The 17,072-nt window shown below is 39.7% G+C and overlaps 1 protein-coding gene and 1 long non-coding RNA gene across 5 annotated transcripts in view; one reads left to right on the plus strand and one right to left on the minus strand.

Moving 5' to 3' along the window:
• Positions 1-12,150, plus strand: part of BRDT (bromodomain testis associated) — a 33,969-nt gene extending 21,819 nt beyond the window's left edge. For all 3 annotated transcript variants that reach the window (XM_062193438.1, XM_062193436.1, XM_062193437.1), the window contains 5 exons: positions 2,249-2,420; positions 6,672-6,772; positions 10,925-11,130; positions 11,632-11,812; positions 12,082-12,150. In XM_062193438.1, coding sequence (XP_062049422.1) covers positions 2,249-2,420; positions 6,672-6,772; positions 10,925-11,130; positions 11,632-11,812; positions 12,082-12,150 — 729 coding nt within the window. The remainder of the gene's footprint in view (positions 1-2,248; positions 2,421-6,671; positions 6,773-10,924; positions 11,131-11,631; positions 11,813-12,081) is intronic.
• Positions 1-17,072, minus strand: part of LOC133760847 (uncharacterized) — a 37,849-nt gene that overhangs the window by 8,606 nt on the left and 12,171 nt on the right. The window contains exon 2 of one of the 2 annotated variants that reach the window (XR_009866010.1): positions 9,497-9,599. This is a non-coding gene — a long non-coding RNA (uncharacterized LOC133760847). Of the gene's footprint in view, positions 1-9,496; positions 9,604-17,072 lie in introns of both variants that reach the window. The other variant, XR_009866009.1, reaches the window with a different exon arrangement.

The following is a 17,072-nucleotide window of genomic DNA, read 5'->3' on the forward strand; positions in this document are numbered from 1 at the left end:
AGAGGAGACCAACAAAACCATAGCAGGAGTTAGGACAGTTAAGGGTCTTTGTAAAGGATTAGATAACTTGGGCAATAAAATGGAGAGGGTTTGGAATAACTCAGTGAAGTGTATAAATTTGGCAGGCAGGACAGAGCTCTCAAAGAACTCTTTTCCAGAGTTAGCTGGCCTGTTCTGCCATAGGTATTAGTAGAATCTAAAATTATTTTGGGGCTGGTGTTGTGATGCCAGCATCCAATATTGGAGTGCTGATTCCAGCCTTTACTGCTCTGCTTCTGATCCAGCTCCTTTCTAATGAGCCTGAGAAAACAGTGGAGATGGTCCAAGGCTTGGGCCCCTGCCACTATGTGGGAGACCTCTTGCCTTTGGCCTGGCCCAGCCCCACTGTTGAGGCCATTTGGGGTGTGAACCAGCAGGTAGAAGACCTTGCTCTCTTGCTTGCTTTCTGTCACTCTGCCTCTCAAATAGGCAGATAAATAAATATTTTTTTAAAATAATTTAAAATTACATCATTTTGAAGGAACATTCATAAAGAAGCATTCATATTAGATGGCATCTATAATCCCACTTTTATGACCAAAAAAGTTTTTCAGTTTCACTCACTGAGGAGTAAAATGCTCGTTTATGATAAAGAGCGTAAATACTCATTTATAGGTTCATGAAGGAATGCTTTACTTCAGAAAATGATGTTTTTGCTGATTTAATCCTGAACATTGGACAAATCTTGAAGATTTGTGCTACATTATTGTTGGGATAAGCATTTTGTGGTATTGGTTTTATCTAGGCCAACAAGCCTAGGTGTGGCTCAGACACTTGTCTACCCACTCACCTGAGCCCCTCACTATAGACAGACAAGAAAGCCTCTCTTGTCTCCATTCTGTTTACAACTCAAGCCTCACGGGTAAGATCACTTGGCTTTGGTACTCTAACAACTTGCCACGATTTAGATCTCAGATTTGAAGTCTATTCTAAGTCTTACTGGAAACTCCAAATAGTGTTAATGATCATGCCAATTTATAGGATTATTTTGTGAATTGAAGAAATATAATAAAGACTTCCCTTGTTACCTCACATGTTGTACAGCATAGTAAATGTTATAATTATATTGTACCTGTTACTTAATAGTTGCCTATTAAGAAATTTTTTCTTTTTCTTTTTTTAATTTATTTGACAGGTAGAGTTATAGACAGTGAGAGACAGAGAGAAAGGTCTTCCTTCCATTGGTTCACTACCCAAATGGCTGCTATGGCCAGCATTGCCCCAATCCGAAGCCAGGAGCCAGGTGCTTCTTCCTGGTCTCCCATGGGGTACAGGGGCCCAAGCACTTGGGCCATCCTCCACTGCCCTCCCGGGCCACAGCAGAGAGCTGGACTGGAAGAAGAGCAACTGGGACTAGAACCCAGCACCCCAGTTGGGACTAGAACCCGGGGTGCTGGCGCCACAGGTGGAGGATTAACCAAGTGACTTATGGTGTGGGCCCCACCAATTAAGAATTTGTTGGTGGCCCCATGAGGCAACCTACATATGATTTTAATTCTCTCTCTTACAGTCTGTAATTTTTTTTTTTTTTTTGACAGGCAGAGTGGACAGTGAGAGAGAGAGACAGAGAGAAAGGTCTTCCTTTTGCCGTTGGTTCACCCTCTAATGGCCGCCGCGGTAGCGCGCTGCGGCCGGTGCACCGCGCTGTTCCGATGGCAGGAGCCAGGTGCTTATCCTGGTCTCCCATGGGGTGCAGAGCCCAAGGACTTGGGCCATCCTCCACTGCACTCCCTGGCCACAGCAGAGAGCTGGCCTGGAAGAGGGGCAACCGGGACAGGATCGGTGCCCCGACCGGGACTAGAACCCGGTGTGCCGGCGCCGCAAGGCGGAGGATTAGCCTGTTGAGCCACGGCGCCGGCCACAGTCTGTAATTCTTTAAGGACAAAGGAGTAAAGAAAGTGGATTGGTCTCTAGATTGGTAATAAAAGCTCAGTTTTTATTTTCATTATGTCACAGGAAAGCTTTTGAAAAGGAGTTACACTGTTTAATAACATAAATGCAGATCTAGTGTACTAGTAACTTAGATCATTGGCTTTGACTAGCTCTTCCTCATACGAGGTATGATAGGGATAACTATAGATTTGTGTGCCTCGAATCATGTAGGATTCAAAAGGTGGTATTAAATTATACTCTTCTTATGTTTTTCTTCTCCTAGTTATACTCCTGAAGCGGTTGAACACTGAGTAATTACTTTACTTTGTCTCAGCAGATACGATCTTCTGTGCAGGACACTACCTCTGCTGAAAGTCCGCTCGTTCAACAGCCCACACGTTCGCTTGGAATGCCACCGAACCACCACCCGTCTGCATTTAATTATCAAGAACTACCGCACTTACAGACTGTGAAAAACATTTCACCTTTACAGGTGCTGACTCCCTCAGGTAGGAACTTAGCGGGTAAACAACTGTGATTGAGAAACTGATATCCACACCTATGTACGAAAATATTAACAACTGTTTTCTTTCTGGGAAGAAAGAATACGATCATAACTAGGAAATTCCTTGTTGGAAATAATCACTGAGGGGTAGGCATTTGGCCTAGCAGTCAAGATCAGCTAGGATGCCAGATCCCATATCAGTACCAGGGTTCACAGCTTGGCTCTGGCTCCGGTTCCTGACTCCAGCTTCCTACTAATCCAGACCCTGGGAGGCAGCAACGATGGCTCCAGTCATTGGGGCCTTGCTACCCTTGTGGGTGAACTGGGTTGAGTTTCCAGCTCTTAGCTACTGCCTGAGTGTTGTGAATAATTGGGGAGTAGAACTTGTGAGTTCACTCTTTCTGTTTTTTTTTTTTTCCTCTAAAATAATTTTTAAGAAGAGTCACTGAAGCACACTTTTGTATGATCTGTCTTATACTCTTAAGACACTCAATACATTTGAAAGAAAGAACATTCTATATATAGTTCATGCCCAATTTATTTTTAAGTAAGCTATACAAGTTGATATGTAAGTTCTATAAAAATAGCTACTGCCAAGTTCTGAGCAGACTTGGGAAATATCGTTCTAACTTCTACTTTTTTTTTTTGACAGGCAGAGTTAGACAGTGAGAGAGAGGCAGAAAGAAAGGTCTTACTTTCCGTTAGTTCACCCCGCAAATGGTCACTACAGCCAGCACACTGTGCCAGTCTGTTCTGAAGCCAGGAGCCAGGTGCTTCCTCCCGGTCTCCCATGCGGGTACAGGGCCCAAGCACTTGGGCCATCCTCCACTGCCTTCCCAGGCCACAGCTAGAACTGGACTGGAAGAGGAGCAACTGGGACAGAATCCGGCGTCCCAACCGGGACTAGAACCCGGGGTGTCGGCACCACAGGCAGAGGATTAGCCAAGTGAGCCACGGCACTGGCCTATTGCTCCACTTATGATCCAGCTCCCTGCTAATGGCCTTGGAAAAACAGTGGAAATGGCCAAGTGTTTGAGCCCCTGCCACCCATGTGGGGAATCTGCATGGAGCTACTGGCTTCTGCTTTCAACCTGACTTAGCCCTGGCTTATGTGGCCATCTAGGGTGTGAAACAGCTGATGGAAGATCTCTTCTGTCCCTCCCTCTCTCAAATAAATAAATCTTTTTTAAAAAATAGTATTTTAGTATCCAAAATAACAAAAAGGTTTATTTAATTTAAAAGGCGGAATGACAGAGATCTTCCATCAACTCTCCCCTCCCCAGATGGTCCCAACAGCCAGGGCTGGTCCAGGCCAAAGTCAGGACCATGAAACCCCATCAAGATCTCCAATAAGGGTGGCCCTGGCCCAAGCACTTAGGCCATTTTCCACATCTTTACCATGTACATTAGCAGTGACCTGGATCAGAAGCCGAGTCGGGACTCAGCTGGCATTCCAGTATGGCATGCTGGTGTCACAGGCGTCAGCTTCAGTCACTGTGTCACAATGCTAGCCACAGTACCTAAGTCCTGAATAAAGGTTATTTTATTTCATTACTTAACAAATTCAATTTAAATGATCCCTGTAGTTAACATAAAATTGCATAAAAGGAAAACTTTGCAAGCTTTTCAGAACTAGAGTGGTCTATATTTGTCAACTGTAGATGGCGCTGTGCCCAAGGGCACTTGCACAGGTATATATAATCTAGAGTTTAATTTCAGTAGAAATAAATTTTTGCTGAAACCTTACCTTAAATTGCAGTGATTAATGGATTTTTATGCTAATTTTTTTATTGGAAAAAGTTGGACAAAATGTTCACTTATAAAAAAGAATTAAGAGATTGGATTTTTAAAAAACATTTATTTATTTATTTGAAAGGCAGAGTTACAGAGGCAGAGAGAAAGACAGATACAGAGGCAGAGGGAGACAGGTCTTCCATCTGCTGGTTCACTCCCCAAATGGCCACAACCGTCAGAGCTGGGCAGATCTGAAGCCAAGAGCCTGAGACTTAGGCCATCCTCTTACTGCTTTCCCAGGCCTTAGCAGAGAGCTGGATCAGAAGTGGTGCAGCCAGGACTCGAACTGGTGCCCATATGGGATGCTGGCACTTCATGCGGCAGCTTTACCTATTACGCCACATTGCCAGCCATGAAATTGGTTTTTTTTAATGATAGTTTTCCTCAACCCTCCTCCCTCATCATTGCCACACATAATAGATGCTTAATTTTCTTTTCATTGTAGGTTGAAGTATTTTCAAAAATGATTACTAACTTTATCCTAATAACTTTCCTCTTTGTCATCTCATAAAAAGTTGCTGAATTGTTTTTGTATTTTCAAAACAAAAGCACTTATGCTCTCATCACTATGAATTCACATGACTAATGACAATGTAAATCAAGGAGTTTGCCATATATTAGAAGAATTAAACAACTGTTATATAAATAAAAACAATAAGCCGCAAAAGAAGCAAAAGTGAAATTTAAGGAGATGAGGAATGCAGAAATACCTGATCTCTTAGGCATAATTTACAGAATAAATATTTTTTGAGCTGAAAATTAGAGAAATAAGATTTTCCTATATATGTATATCTAGAATTGAAAGGCAATCTAGATGGAGGAACATGAATATGAAGGCATTTAGGCAACTAATAGTCAAGTGAGATTAAAGCTTTGGTCAAATCAACAGGAATATGGGCATCTACAGTTGGAAAGATACAACAGCTTCAGGTCATGAAGAACCTTGCAATCTAGATGCTTTGGATTTTTTTGTTGGCAGTGGCATCTGTGTAAAAATGTTTTTCTGAGAGGTGTGCCTTGGACACACTGCCTAGGCTTTTTTGCAGAGTGGACAGTGAGAGAGAGACAGAGAGAAAGGTCTTCCTTTTGCCGTTGGTTCACCCTCCAATGGCCGCTGCGGCCGGCGCACTGTGCTGATCCGAAGCCAGGAGCCAGGTGCTTCTGGTCTCCCTTGCGGGTGCAGGGCCCAAATACTTGGGCCATCCTCCATTGCACTCCCGGGCCACAGCAGAGAGCTGGCCTGGAAGGGGGGCAACCGGGACAGAATCCGGTGCCCCGACCGGGACTAGAACCCGTTGTGCCAGCGCCGCTAGGCCAAGGATTAGCCCATTGAGCCACGGTGCCAGCCTGCCTAGGCTTCTATAACACTGTTCTCTTGATGCTCCCCTTTCTCTGAATGTTCCTTGCAAGTCTCTTTTTTTCTGCCTACCTTTAGATGTTGCTAATACCTGGAGTTATAGCCTTAACTGTCAACCTCTTTTGTTGTTCTTCTCAAACTTCTCAACCACGTTCCTCAGTCCAGGCTTCCCCTCAGTCCTCCCAGCAGTGGGCTTGGGGCAGGTGTACCCCTCACTGACCACATGCTGCACCTCATAGCAAGTCAAAGGCTGCAGAGCAGCAGGGGGTAATCTCGGTGTCTGTGGCCTCTAATCTCATTTTTACAGCTCAGGTCCCAGGTATGTTTATACAAGTCCCCTGGAAATCTTTATTTACCAGATAGATATTTTAAACCCAGCATGTTAAAAGTGAATTCCTCTTTTTTGATCCCAAGATTTTTTTAATTTCCCCTTTGTTTGTTGCTGATCACACTGTTAACCACTTATCAGCTTAAAGGCAGCAAATTGGCGATCATTTTGGAATTCGCTTCACTTGAGGATTTGGCGTTTGATGCAGCACTTAAGATGGAAAACTTCAGATTTAACAAGTTTGCATAGTTTATTCTGTACCTCAGAGTCAAGTTTTATACTTTTCTCTGGCCGCTGGCAAGCTATCACCACTAGCTATTTTGTCTGCTGTCTTGGTTCTTCCATGTCCTGCTTTTTATTGTTTGGCCACCCAGGTAGTATCTTTCACTAGAAGCCCCGGACCAGCCTGCTCTTCCTACATGAGTTAGCGGTAGGGGGACAGAATGATAGGAATGGTGTGGCTGCCGTGGCCAATCTGGATTCGTCTCTGGAGCTGAGGTTAGTCTGCCAACTGCAGAGCTGTGATAACATGAGGAAAGATGAAACAGATTTTAGTGGGTCAGCCACATTGTCAGCTATACTCTTTGCTGACAAAAAACAACAGCAAAATTCCAGCTTCACATATAACAAGTCCCCAACAAAGAATACTCTGAAGTTTAGAATCAGCAAAAAATTGGTTACTTTGTTTTCATATTGTATGATGAGGAATGAGAAAGATCAAATTCTGGATGAGAGGAATTTTTTTACTATACTGTTCTCAAAATTTCTGCATCTAGGTGGTTCTGAACAACTCTTGAATGGCCCAACTGCGATGCATCCATCTGGTGATATTGCTACAATGGTGGTAGAATCTGAATGTCAAGTTCCTGGAACGAAGGTAAAAGTAATCTTATTTTTTTCCTCACAAATCTTGAAGGAAGTTAAAATAGAATATGGAGAAGGGATAAAAGGTATTTTATGCCATGTCTTCAATAAGGTTTTGGATCTGCAAGCTTCCTTTTTGCCTATCTAATTAAACCTACCCACTACCTTAAGTCCTAATGCATGTATTTAATTACACATTCTATCACATTGACATTTGTCTGCTACCAATTTTAAAGCATTTCATAAAACTATCTTTGAGATCCTCTTTTAGGAGATATCCCAATGGAATTTTTTTTTTAATTTATTTTATTTATTTGAAAGAGTTACAGAAAGAGGAAGAGACAGAGAGAGAGGTCTTCCATCTGCTGGTTCACTTCCCAGATGGCTACAATGGCAGGAGCTGGGCTAATCTGAAGCCAGGAGCCAAGAGCTTCTACTGGGTCTCCCATGCGGGTGCAGGGGCCCAAGGACTTGGGCCATCTTCCACTGCTTTCCCAGGCCATAGCAGAGAGCTGGATTGGAAGAAGAGCAGTCGGGACTAGAACCAGCACCAATATGGGAGTCCAGCACTTCAGGCCAGGGCTTTCACCCACTGTGCCACAGTGCCAGCCCCCCCCGATGGAATCTTACGGGCAGTTTCCAAACAATACACTGATATTCTTTCAACAGATATGCTAGATGTTTGGGATACATTGTGTACATCAGGTACTGTTGTAGGTGTTTCAGTCTAATTCTCAAACACTACAAAGGTTTTATGCGGCCGGCGCCACGGCTCAACAGGCTAATCCTCCGCCTAGCGGCACCGGCACACCGGGTTCTAGTCCTGGTCAGGGCGCTGGATTCTGTCCCGGTTGCCCCTCTTCCAGGCCAGCTCTCTGCTATGGCCCGGGAAGGCAGTGGAGGATGGTCCAAGTGCTCGGGCCCTGCACCCCATGGGAGACCAGGAGAAGCACCTGGCTCCTGGCTTCGGATCAGCGCGGTGTGCCGGCCGCAGCGGCCATTGGAGGGTGAACCAACGGCAAAAGGAAGACCTTTCTCTCTGTCTCTCTCTCTCACTATCCACTCTGCCTGTCAAAAATAAAAAAAATTAAAAAAAAAAAGTTTTATGCATATATATTACATATAAATTTATATATGTAACCTACCATTTATTTATTTATATATATACATAAAGTCTCATTTCTTTCTCTTCCATTTCCTTTCTTACAAATAAGTCAGAAAATAAGTTTTAGTATATAGTGTTTGAGATTACTTGGATGCATTTATGAAGTACATCATTTCGCTGGGAGGAGCGTATTGCTTTGGTCATTGTACTTTGTTAGCCTTTGTGCTTTAAGACTATGTCTAGTGTGGGAGCTTTATTATTAATAGGTATGGATAAAGAACCATTTTAAATTTGTGTTTTGTGAGAACATTAATTTTTAAATTTTGTTTCTTGTTTTACTTGTCATCCACTCTCTCTAGCATGCGTATAGTTTCTTAAATATTTGGTTTACTGTAAACTATAATCTTTATGTTTCTAAATTAACAACACTGTAATTTTGAGTAGTCCAAAAATAATGTTTGAAAATATGATTTTCAAGGGGCAAAGAGACAACAGCAAAAGCCAATAGCAAAACATCAAGTATGTGTCATCTGTTGACAGTTGTGCTGCAGATAAGTGACATGTCTGCTGTCTTTATTCTCAATGGGTAGCACATAGTAGGACCTATAATGTTGAGATGAAAGTTTAAGAAGAAATAGGATAGTGTAGTTTGTTCTCTTCAAAAGAAATGGACAAAGAAACTTTCCATTTGACATCTTTTCCTACCTTTTTCCCCCACTGTCAGTACTGTGACCGCTTATTGAAAATTTTGGTAGCAAAAGAAATATTTGAGAATTAGCATTTATGAATACATGGTGGCCCACATGGTGGACACAACTTGCCTCAGTAAGAGCTGGCATTGATATGAAGGATCTCAACAAACTCTCAACCTCTCATCTTATACTCAACACCCATAGCTTTGAAATTCTTCTCTTAACTTTTAACCCAGGAAAAGGTCTCCTCTTGTTAAGACTAACCCTTCCCTCTTAATTTTATTTCATTCAACAAATTTATTTTGGGTCTCCTCATTTTTTTATTTTGTTTTATTTTCCTACTATCTGTTCACATCTTAAATTGAGTTTCTCAACCATGGCACTTTTGACCTTTTAAATTTTAGATTTAGTAGATATTTGTTTTAGTGAGTCTGTGCCTTGTAGGATGCTTAACAAGTATCACAGTTTCTACCTACTAGATGCTGGTAGCACCCTTTCTCACAATAAAGGTGTTGGCGACAACTGAAAATGTCTATTGATATTACCAAATGTCCCTCCATCCTCAGCTGAGAGCCAATGTCAACTTTAGCTAACATCTGAGTATCCCTCTATGCATGAAATATGTGCTCTCATAGGAACCAGCAACTTCTGAAGTAGATGAATTCTTCTAACTTTTTGATAAGGTGTATGATGAGGGTCTTCTACTTTTTGATTGAATGTCCACTAGGGTAATTACAGTTATGAACTCAAATATATAATTTTATACCTGACCTGTTATAAGTTTCATTATTTTTTAACAATTTCATAGTTTTCTACAGCAAAGGAGTTGCCTAAGTTTTACTTGGAAAGATCTCCATTTTCCTCCCCACCACAGAAACCAGGCTTTAGTGCCTTAATTTCACCTCCTTTAATATTCATAACTGGTCCAAGTCTGACTCACCTGAGACTCTCCTTGCTCTGATCCATTCCTCCTTGAAGAGTCTTGATGTGCCGCTCTGCTTCATGTTACTCATCTGTATGAAGGCTTCAGTGATTTCCAACCTCTGTCTCCAGAATAAAGATTAAGCACCTTTACATTAGGATTCCAATCAAGCTTCTCAGTCTTAACTTAGACAATTTTTAAAAAAAGATTTATTTATTTGAAAGTTAGAGTTACAGAGAAGGAGAGGCAGAGGTAGAGAGAGAGAGAGATCTTCTAAAAACTTTTGAAAAGAATGTTTAGGTATCATGTAATGTTGTTTCCTTGCCACAGATGTTAACTCTTAGAAGGGCCATCTACACCTGTAATATCCAATACGGTAGCCTTTAGTCACATGTGTCTACTGAGCCCATGAAATATGGCTATAGCAACCAAGGAATCCTTAATTTCATTTTACACAGACTTTTGAAGTGACCTCATATACTCATATATCTTAAATTGAAATAACTGGTCCGGCCAGTGCTATGGTATAGCAGGTAAAGCCACTGCCTGCAGTGACAGCAACCCTTAGGGGCACCAGTTCAAGTCCTGGCTGCTCTACTTTCCAATCTAGTTCTCTGCTATGGCCTGGGTAAGCAGTACAAGATGGCCCAAGTCCTTGGGCTGCTGCACCCACATGGGAGACCCAGTAGAAGCTCTTGGCTGCTGGCTTCAGATTAGCCCAGCTCCTGCTGTTGCAGCCATTTGGGAAGTGAACCAGCAGATGGAACATCTCTCTTTCTGCCTCTGCCTCTCTGAAATTCTGAATGCCAAGTAAAATAATTTTTTTAAAAATGTGGAATTCTAGGACGCTTTCTTAAAAAAAAAAAATAGCTGGCAAGCATGCTATCTTAATTTGGTGTTGAGTGAATAACTGAATTTAGTTGATCAGTTTTCATATTTTCATTTTTCCCCTGACTTTAGCAACCTTTAAGTTTAGCAAGAGTATACAGAGTCTTTTGGAATCTTAATTGATATATTACTATATAAAAAAAAAATCATCTGGCCAGTGCCGCAGATTACTTGGCTAATTGTCCGCCTGCGGCGCTGGCACCCCAGGTTCTAGTCCCAGTTGGGGCACCGGATTCTGTCCCGGTTGCTCCTCTTCCAGTCCAGCTCTCTGCTGTGGCCTGGGAAGGCAGTGGAGGATGGCCCAAGTCCTTGGGCCCTGCACCCACATGGGAGACCAGGAGGAAGTACCTGGCTCCTGGCTTTGGATCGGTGCGGTGCACCGGCCATAGTGACCATTTTGGGGGGTGAACCAACGGAAGGAAGACATTTATCTCTGTCTCTGTCTGTCTCTCTCTCTCTCTCTCTCTCTAACTCTGCCTTTCAAAAAAAAAAAAAGTCATCTTCCTTCTAGAATTTGATTGACATATAGACATAGACTAAATCACATATTTATTTTAGGATATAAAGATTAAGAATGCAGACTCTTGGAGAAGTTTGGGCAAACCAGTGAAAACGTCAAGTGTGCTAAAACCATCTGACAAGCTCTTCAACCAATTTAGACAAGCAGCAATAGAAAAGGAAGTAAAAGCTCGGACACAGGAACTAATACGGAAACAGCTGGAACAGAACACGAAGGAACCAAAAGTATCTCAAGGAAATCAGAGGTCTGTAATTTCCTGGATTAAAGGAAGGTTTCAGTGGGATGGAGATGTATTTCAAATGTATTAAATATTTGTTGTGACCAGACTGCAACTCTTTAGTAGGACACAGAGCAAGTTGTAATGGCAAAAAGTATATTTATATTGATACCCTGGCTAAGCAATAGTATCTATTTTGAAGAAGATAGAAATACTCAAGTACTACTAATGGTACTAACATTACTAAATTATTAAGACATTAATCTTCCTTTAGTGCATTAAAAGTTTTCCATTCTTTATGTAAAAAAGTAATTTTTACATTCTTTTGTAAAAAAGTAATTCCAAGGTCTAACACCTTTGCTTTATTAACATGGATTACCCTATGTAAAATTTGAGACTCCAGAAATAAAGCTTAAAAGCAATGTCATAACATAAAAATAAGTATGTACTACTACACTGCTTTGTGTACCTTTATAATACCATTTTAAGGAAACTGAAACTTATTTTGAACTGTTCTGTTTTTTTAAGGGACCTTGGAAGTGGATTGACTCTAGACTCTTTTTCAAATAAAATGCAAAACAAGTGCCATATAGAAAAGCAGAAGGAACAGCAGCAGTCATTGGAAGCTCAAGACAAAAGCAAACAGCAGCTTCTCAAAGACCGGAATTTAGCAAGAGAGAAAGAGCAAGAGCGGAGGAGGAGAGAAGCAGTAAGTGAACTTCAGATTACTCAGTCTAAAGGAAGGATTCAGCGGAATGCTGAAAGATGCACTCGGGGCGGTTTGTCAGTGACCGTTGCATCTTAACAAAAATTAGTAGTATTAGAACAGAAATAAAAACACATATACAAATGCATTATGTTAAATAAATTGCTTTCATTTTGTATGATCAGTTCCAAAATGTTTCGTTATCATTTTTATATAGATGTGATAATGACATACATATTTAAAGTAACACTAAAATTTTCTCTTTTCTACAGATGGCGGGTACCATTGACATGACTCTTCAAAGTGACATTATGACAATGTTTGAAAACAACTTTGATTGAAACTCGGCTTTTTACTTAACCATCAACTTAAAATGGATGATATAAAAGACTTAAATGCATATGGTAAAATGACTGCTTTCAGACACCAAGATATCAATCTCATTGTATTTTGACTGCTCTAAAATGATTAAACAATTTTCACTTACATTTTTAATAGCTCTATGTTCATTTTTTTTAATGACAGTTCATAGGAAATTTATAATTTCTAGATTCCAAAAAATTGAGTAATTTCCCAGATGTTATTCATTTTATAAATAATTGTCTGATGTGTTTTATAGGGCCTTATTCTAAGCAATGAAAATACGAGATAGTCTTTGCAACTTTTAAAGCTGAAGAATACATGAAAATGCCAAAAACAATAAGTCCTATTGAGTTTTTAACTTTTAAAACAAATATTTGTCTGTCTTCAAAAGTGTTTATTATTTAATATTTGGTTCCTTGTCCAGTTGTATATGTCTCTGCTGGTACCATATTCGAAATTTATGTTGAAATTTAAAGAAATAATTTTAACTGTGGTTTTTTCGAAAGATGTTGATTTTGAGACAAAGTAACTAAGAGTAAATTAATTATGTATGTAAGTTTCTATAGGAACTTAAGAGATTTATTACTATGCATATGTGATAGCAATGAATTTTTAAATATTTTGTAAAATATTTTTATCATTTTCCAGTTGTAATTATGTATATATCAGCTTCATGTGTTTTAGGGTTTTGAACTCTTGAAGTGTAACATGATTCAGGCACTATTCTCATACCATCTAAAGTAAAAAATTCAAACTATGTGTATTACAGATAGAAAAGATGTTTTCCTGACTTTATAATTAATGTGATAAGTTCTTAAAATACATTTGAGCTGGCTGCCATTTTTTTAAAAGACTTACTTATTTACTTATTTGAAAGTCAGTTACAGAGAAAGAGAGACAGAGAAAGAGAGATCTTCCATCTGCTGGTTCACTGCCCAGATGGCTGCATTAGCCAGGAGCCTGGAGCTTCATCCTGGTCTCCAACGTGGGTAGCAGAGGTCCAAACACTTGGGCCATCTTCTGCTGCTTTTCCCAGTCTATCAGCAGAGAGCTAGATCAGAAGTGGAGCAGCTGGGTCTCAAAGCTGCTCCCATATAGGCTGCTGACATTATAGGCTGCTATACCACAGCACCGAGCTAAAATGGTGATGTTACCTTCATAAAGCAGATTTATGTGAACATTATTCCTATTTAATTATATTTATTTTAACCAAGAAATCAATATGTATATACTAAATGGTATGAATTATGTTATTTTCCTGAAAGATTATATATTATGTACATATATATGTATTATAAAAGATTATAGTTTTTTATGCTTTGACACTTAACCTATTTTTAGAAGCATGTTGCTGGCTGAAGTCAGTTTCATAGAGAAAAATACTGATTTGTAACTGATTCTTCTTTCATTATAATTTTTTTGAAAGTATTGTTTGGCTTCTTTTCTTACATATAACTGTCATCAACCAAAAATCTGATTTTGTGAGGACACCTTTTCTGACCCTACCTCTCACCACTGTCCAGCTCCTAAATCATTTTCATTGTGTTTTCTGGAGATTTATAAGTCGCCAACCACACTTCATATGGTCAACATTTTTGCTTATTTATTTCCTCGTTTTGATCTGTGTTATTCTGAAAGTGTGGTCCCTCAACCAGCTGTATCAGCATCATCTGGAAACTAGAAATGTTATTCTCAGACGTCAGTTACCGCGTCAGGAACTTGGGGCATGGAGTGCTGCAGTCTGTCGTTGGACAAACCCTCCAGGCGATTCTCATACACACCAAAGTTTGCTGTCCCGTGCTCTCCTGCAGCCTCATTCGGTGCTCTGGTTCTCAGGGGTTTTCTTAGCTTTGTAGTGCTACATTCACTCTGTTGCAGGGTGGGGAGTATCCAGCCCGCAGACATACAAGGCCCATGTAATCAGTCAATCTATAGTAGGCTGTTTTTTAAGGTGATAATTTTGTATGGTCTGTGAATGGTGTTATAAATATCCAAAGAACTTTCGCCCCCTCCTTCCTCTGAAAACCCTCAGCATTAAATTCTTCATGATCACCAGGCAACAGTCATCCACCATCACTGATTCACTCCCTGTTCCCAGAGATTTTTGACTGTGTCTCACTTTCCAGTTGACACTAGACCCCTCTGCTAATGACTTTGATTAGTAAGATCAGCCTTAGTCACTCTTGTCATTATCAAATTCTAAAACCCTTTGTTAGTATCATTTTCAAACATCCTGTTCTCTTACTACTTCCTCTTTGTTGTTAAGATTTAACAATTTTATGTGAAAGGCAGAGACAAACCTTCCATCCAATGATTCACTCTCTAAATGGCTGCAACAGCCAGGGCTGGGCTAGGCTAAAGCCAGGATCCAGGAACTCTATCTGGGTCTCCTACCTGCACAGTAGAGGCCCAAGACCTTGGGCCATCTTCTACCTTCTCAAGCTCATTAACAGGGGGCTGGATCATAAGCAGAGCAGCTGACTCAAGCCAGCACTCTGATAAGGCATGTCAGTGTCCCAAGCGACAGCTTAGCCCACCACCCAACAACAGGCCCTTTTTCCTTTTTTTTCCTTTATCAGTTTATAGACTTGTATAGACCTTGACTTCTACTTAGAACTCAAACCAATACCAACCTCCCCTATCATCGGTCTCTGCTACCCGTTGCTTCTCTTAACAGAAGCAGTCTGAGGATACCTTCTGCAAACTTCCTATCCCACATTCACGAGTTTTACTGTCCTGTGCTCTGCTCTCTGCTCTTACTCCAAGGATGAGCCATCCATGCTTTCAAGTCAGGAGATTCTCGTAAGTCTTTCTTAGCTCCCTAAGGGTGGTTCTAGCAATCCTGGTTCTATCATTAAGATTCTTCCCTATAGATAATTACGAGTACAAACTTTTTTCTGGAGGACTAATTAGAAGACAACTTGATTTTCATCTTTAAGTTGGCTCCTCACATCCTTGGCCCATTATTTGTTTTGTGTTTACTGTAATTCATTTTTAAATTATTAAGATAATATTCACTCTGTTGCAGTGTGGGGAGTATCTAGCCCGCAGACATATAAGGCCCATGAAATCAATCTATAGCAGGCTTTTTTTTTAAGGTGACAATTTTTTATGGTCTGTGAATGATGTTATAAATATCCAAATGTCCCTTGACATAAAAGTTTACCCACGTCTGCAAGTGTACAACTCAGGGACAGGCATCTGGCACATTAAGCCACTCCTTAGGATGCCCACATCCCACTACTGAGTTCCTGGGTTCCTTCCCGCTTCTACTCTGAAATCCTGCTTCCTGCTAAGATACTCTCTGGGAGGGAGCAGGTGATGGTTCAAATACTAGAGTTCTTTTCATCCACCTGGGAACCTGGATTGAGTTCCCAGCTCCTGGCTTTGACCTGGTCAAGCCCCAGCTATTTTGGCAAGGAACCAGCAGAAGGGAGATATCTATATCTTTCTTTTCTCTTTCTCTCCCTCTTTCAAATAAATAAAGTGTACAATTCAATGAGTTTTACTATATCAGTATACAGAAATTATTTACAATTCTTTACTCTGGTTGTTTAATATTTTGTGTTAAAAATATTGTCTATGTCACTTGTTAATTTATTAATTTGTTCAGAATTGTGTAGAAGTCAACAGTTGATACCAATTTGCTGGTCCAAAAGTCATGTTACAAGTCATTTATATATGAATGTTATATTCATTTATGAATTTATAATGGTTTTCCTATTACAAAGATTTTAGATATGATTTAAAGATAAAGTTGGGGAGTGAATCAGTGGATGGAAGATCTGTCTCACTCTGCCTTTCATGTAGATGAAAATAAATATTTAAAAATTTTTCATATGTATTTTCATATTTTTTGAAGACTCCTATTTGTCACTTGGCAACTGATTTTTCTCAGTAAATTGTGACCATCCATCTAGATCATTAGATAAGTATACAATATTGTCAAGACTGTATAGCCTTTATTAGCATAGCTATACCATAATTTTGTATAAGCCCTCTTGATTACATTGATTGCAGCCTTTTCCTACCATGAACAATGCTGAAATAAGTATCCTGTCTATATAGCTTTACATAATTGTGCTTTTATTTTAAAGGATAGAGCTCCTAAAATGGGGTTGCAGGTAAAATCAAAGGCAGCACTTCAGTTTTATGTTTGGTGCCAGATGACTGTTTAAAAATTACAGCAGTTGAGAAGTTTGAGACTACTACTTTCCCATCAATCTTCATCCGCATTGATTGTTGTTATCCATGTATTTTTGTTGTTGATCTGTATGAAAAAGTTATAATTTGATTAATTTGCATTCCCAAGGCTACAAGTAGAATTGATAATCTTTGCCTTATTACCTAGTCATTCTTTTTGAGTTATCCTGTTTTTGTTTTTTTTTTTTTTTTTTTCTTAATCAATTTGTATTTTTTTTAAGATGTTAGTCTTTTTTATTTTGGAAATACTTTTTCATAATCTGTCTTTTGAGGTTATTATTATCTCTCTTCCATTAAAATTTTATATTGTATGTAGTTTTATGTCTGACATTTTCTTTATGCTGTCTGGCTATTCTGCCTTGTTTAGGAACATAGCCCAATATCAAGATGGTAAAATATTATACATTTTTTGTACTTAAAATCCAGATGTAATTTTTAAAAATACACTAAAATTTCGAATGGCATGAGGTAGAAGGCCAACTTTCTTTTATGAACCTCTGAATTGTATTAACAGTCACTCTATAAGAAATGTGCCCAAATATATCACTTTAACTAATTTGTATGAATTTAAACACCATTGGGATTTTTTTGACTTAAGATTAGATTCAAGCTAAAAAGACCTACCAGTTTTATATCCAGCTTTACAAATATATCTTTTATGGGATCATTTTTTTGTGGCATTGTCAGTCATAAAAGA

Source organism: Lepus europaeus, chromosome 5 (assembly GCF_033115175.1).
Source record: "Lepus europaeus isolate LE1 chromosome 5, mLepTim1.pri, whole genome shotgun sequence".
NCBI lineage: Eukaryota > Metazoa > Chordata > Mammalia > Lagomorpha > Leporidae > Lepus > Lepus europaeus.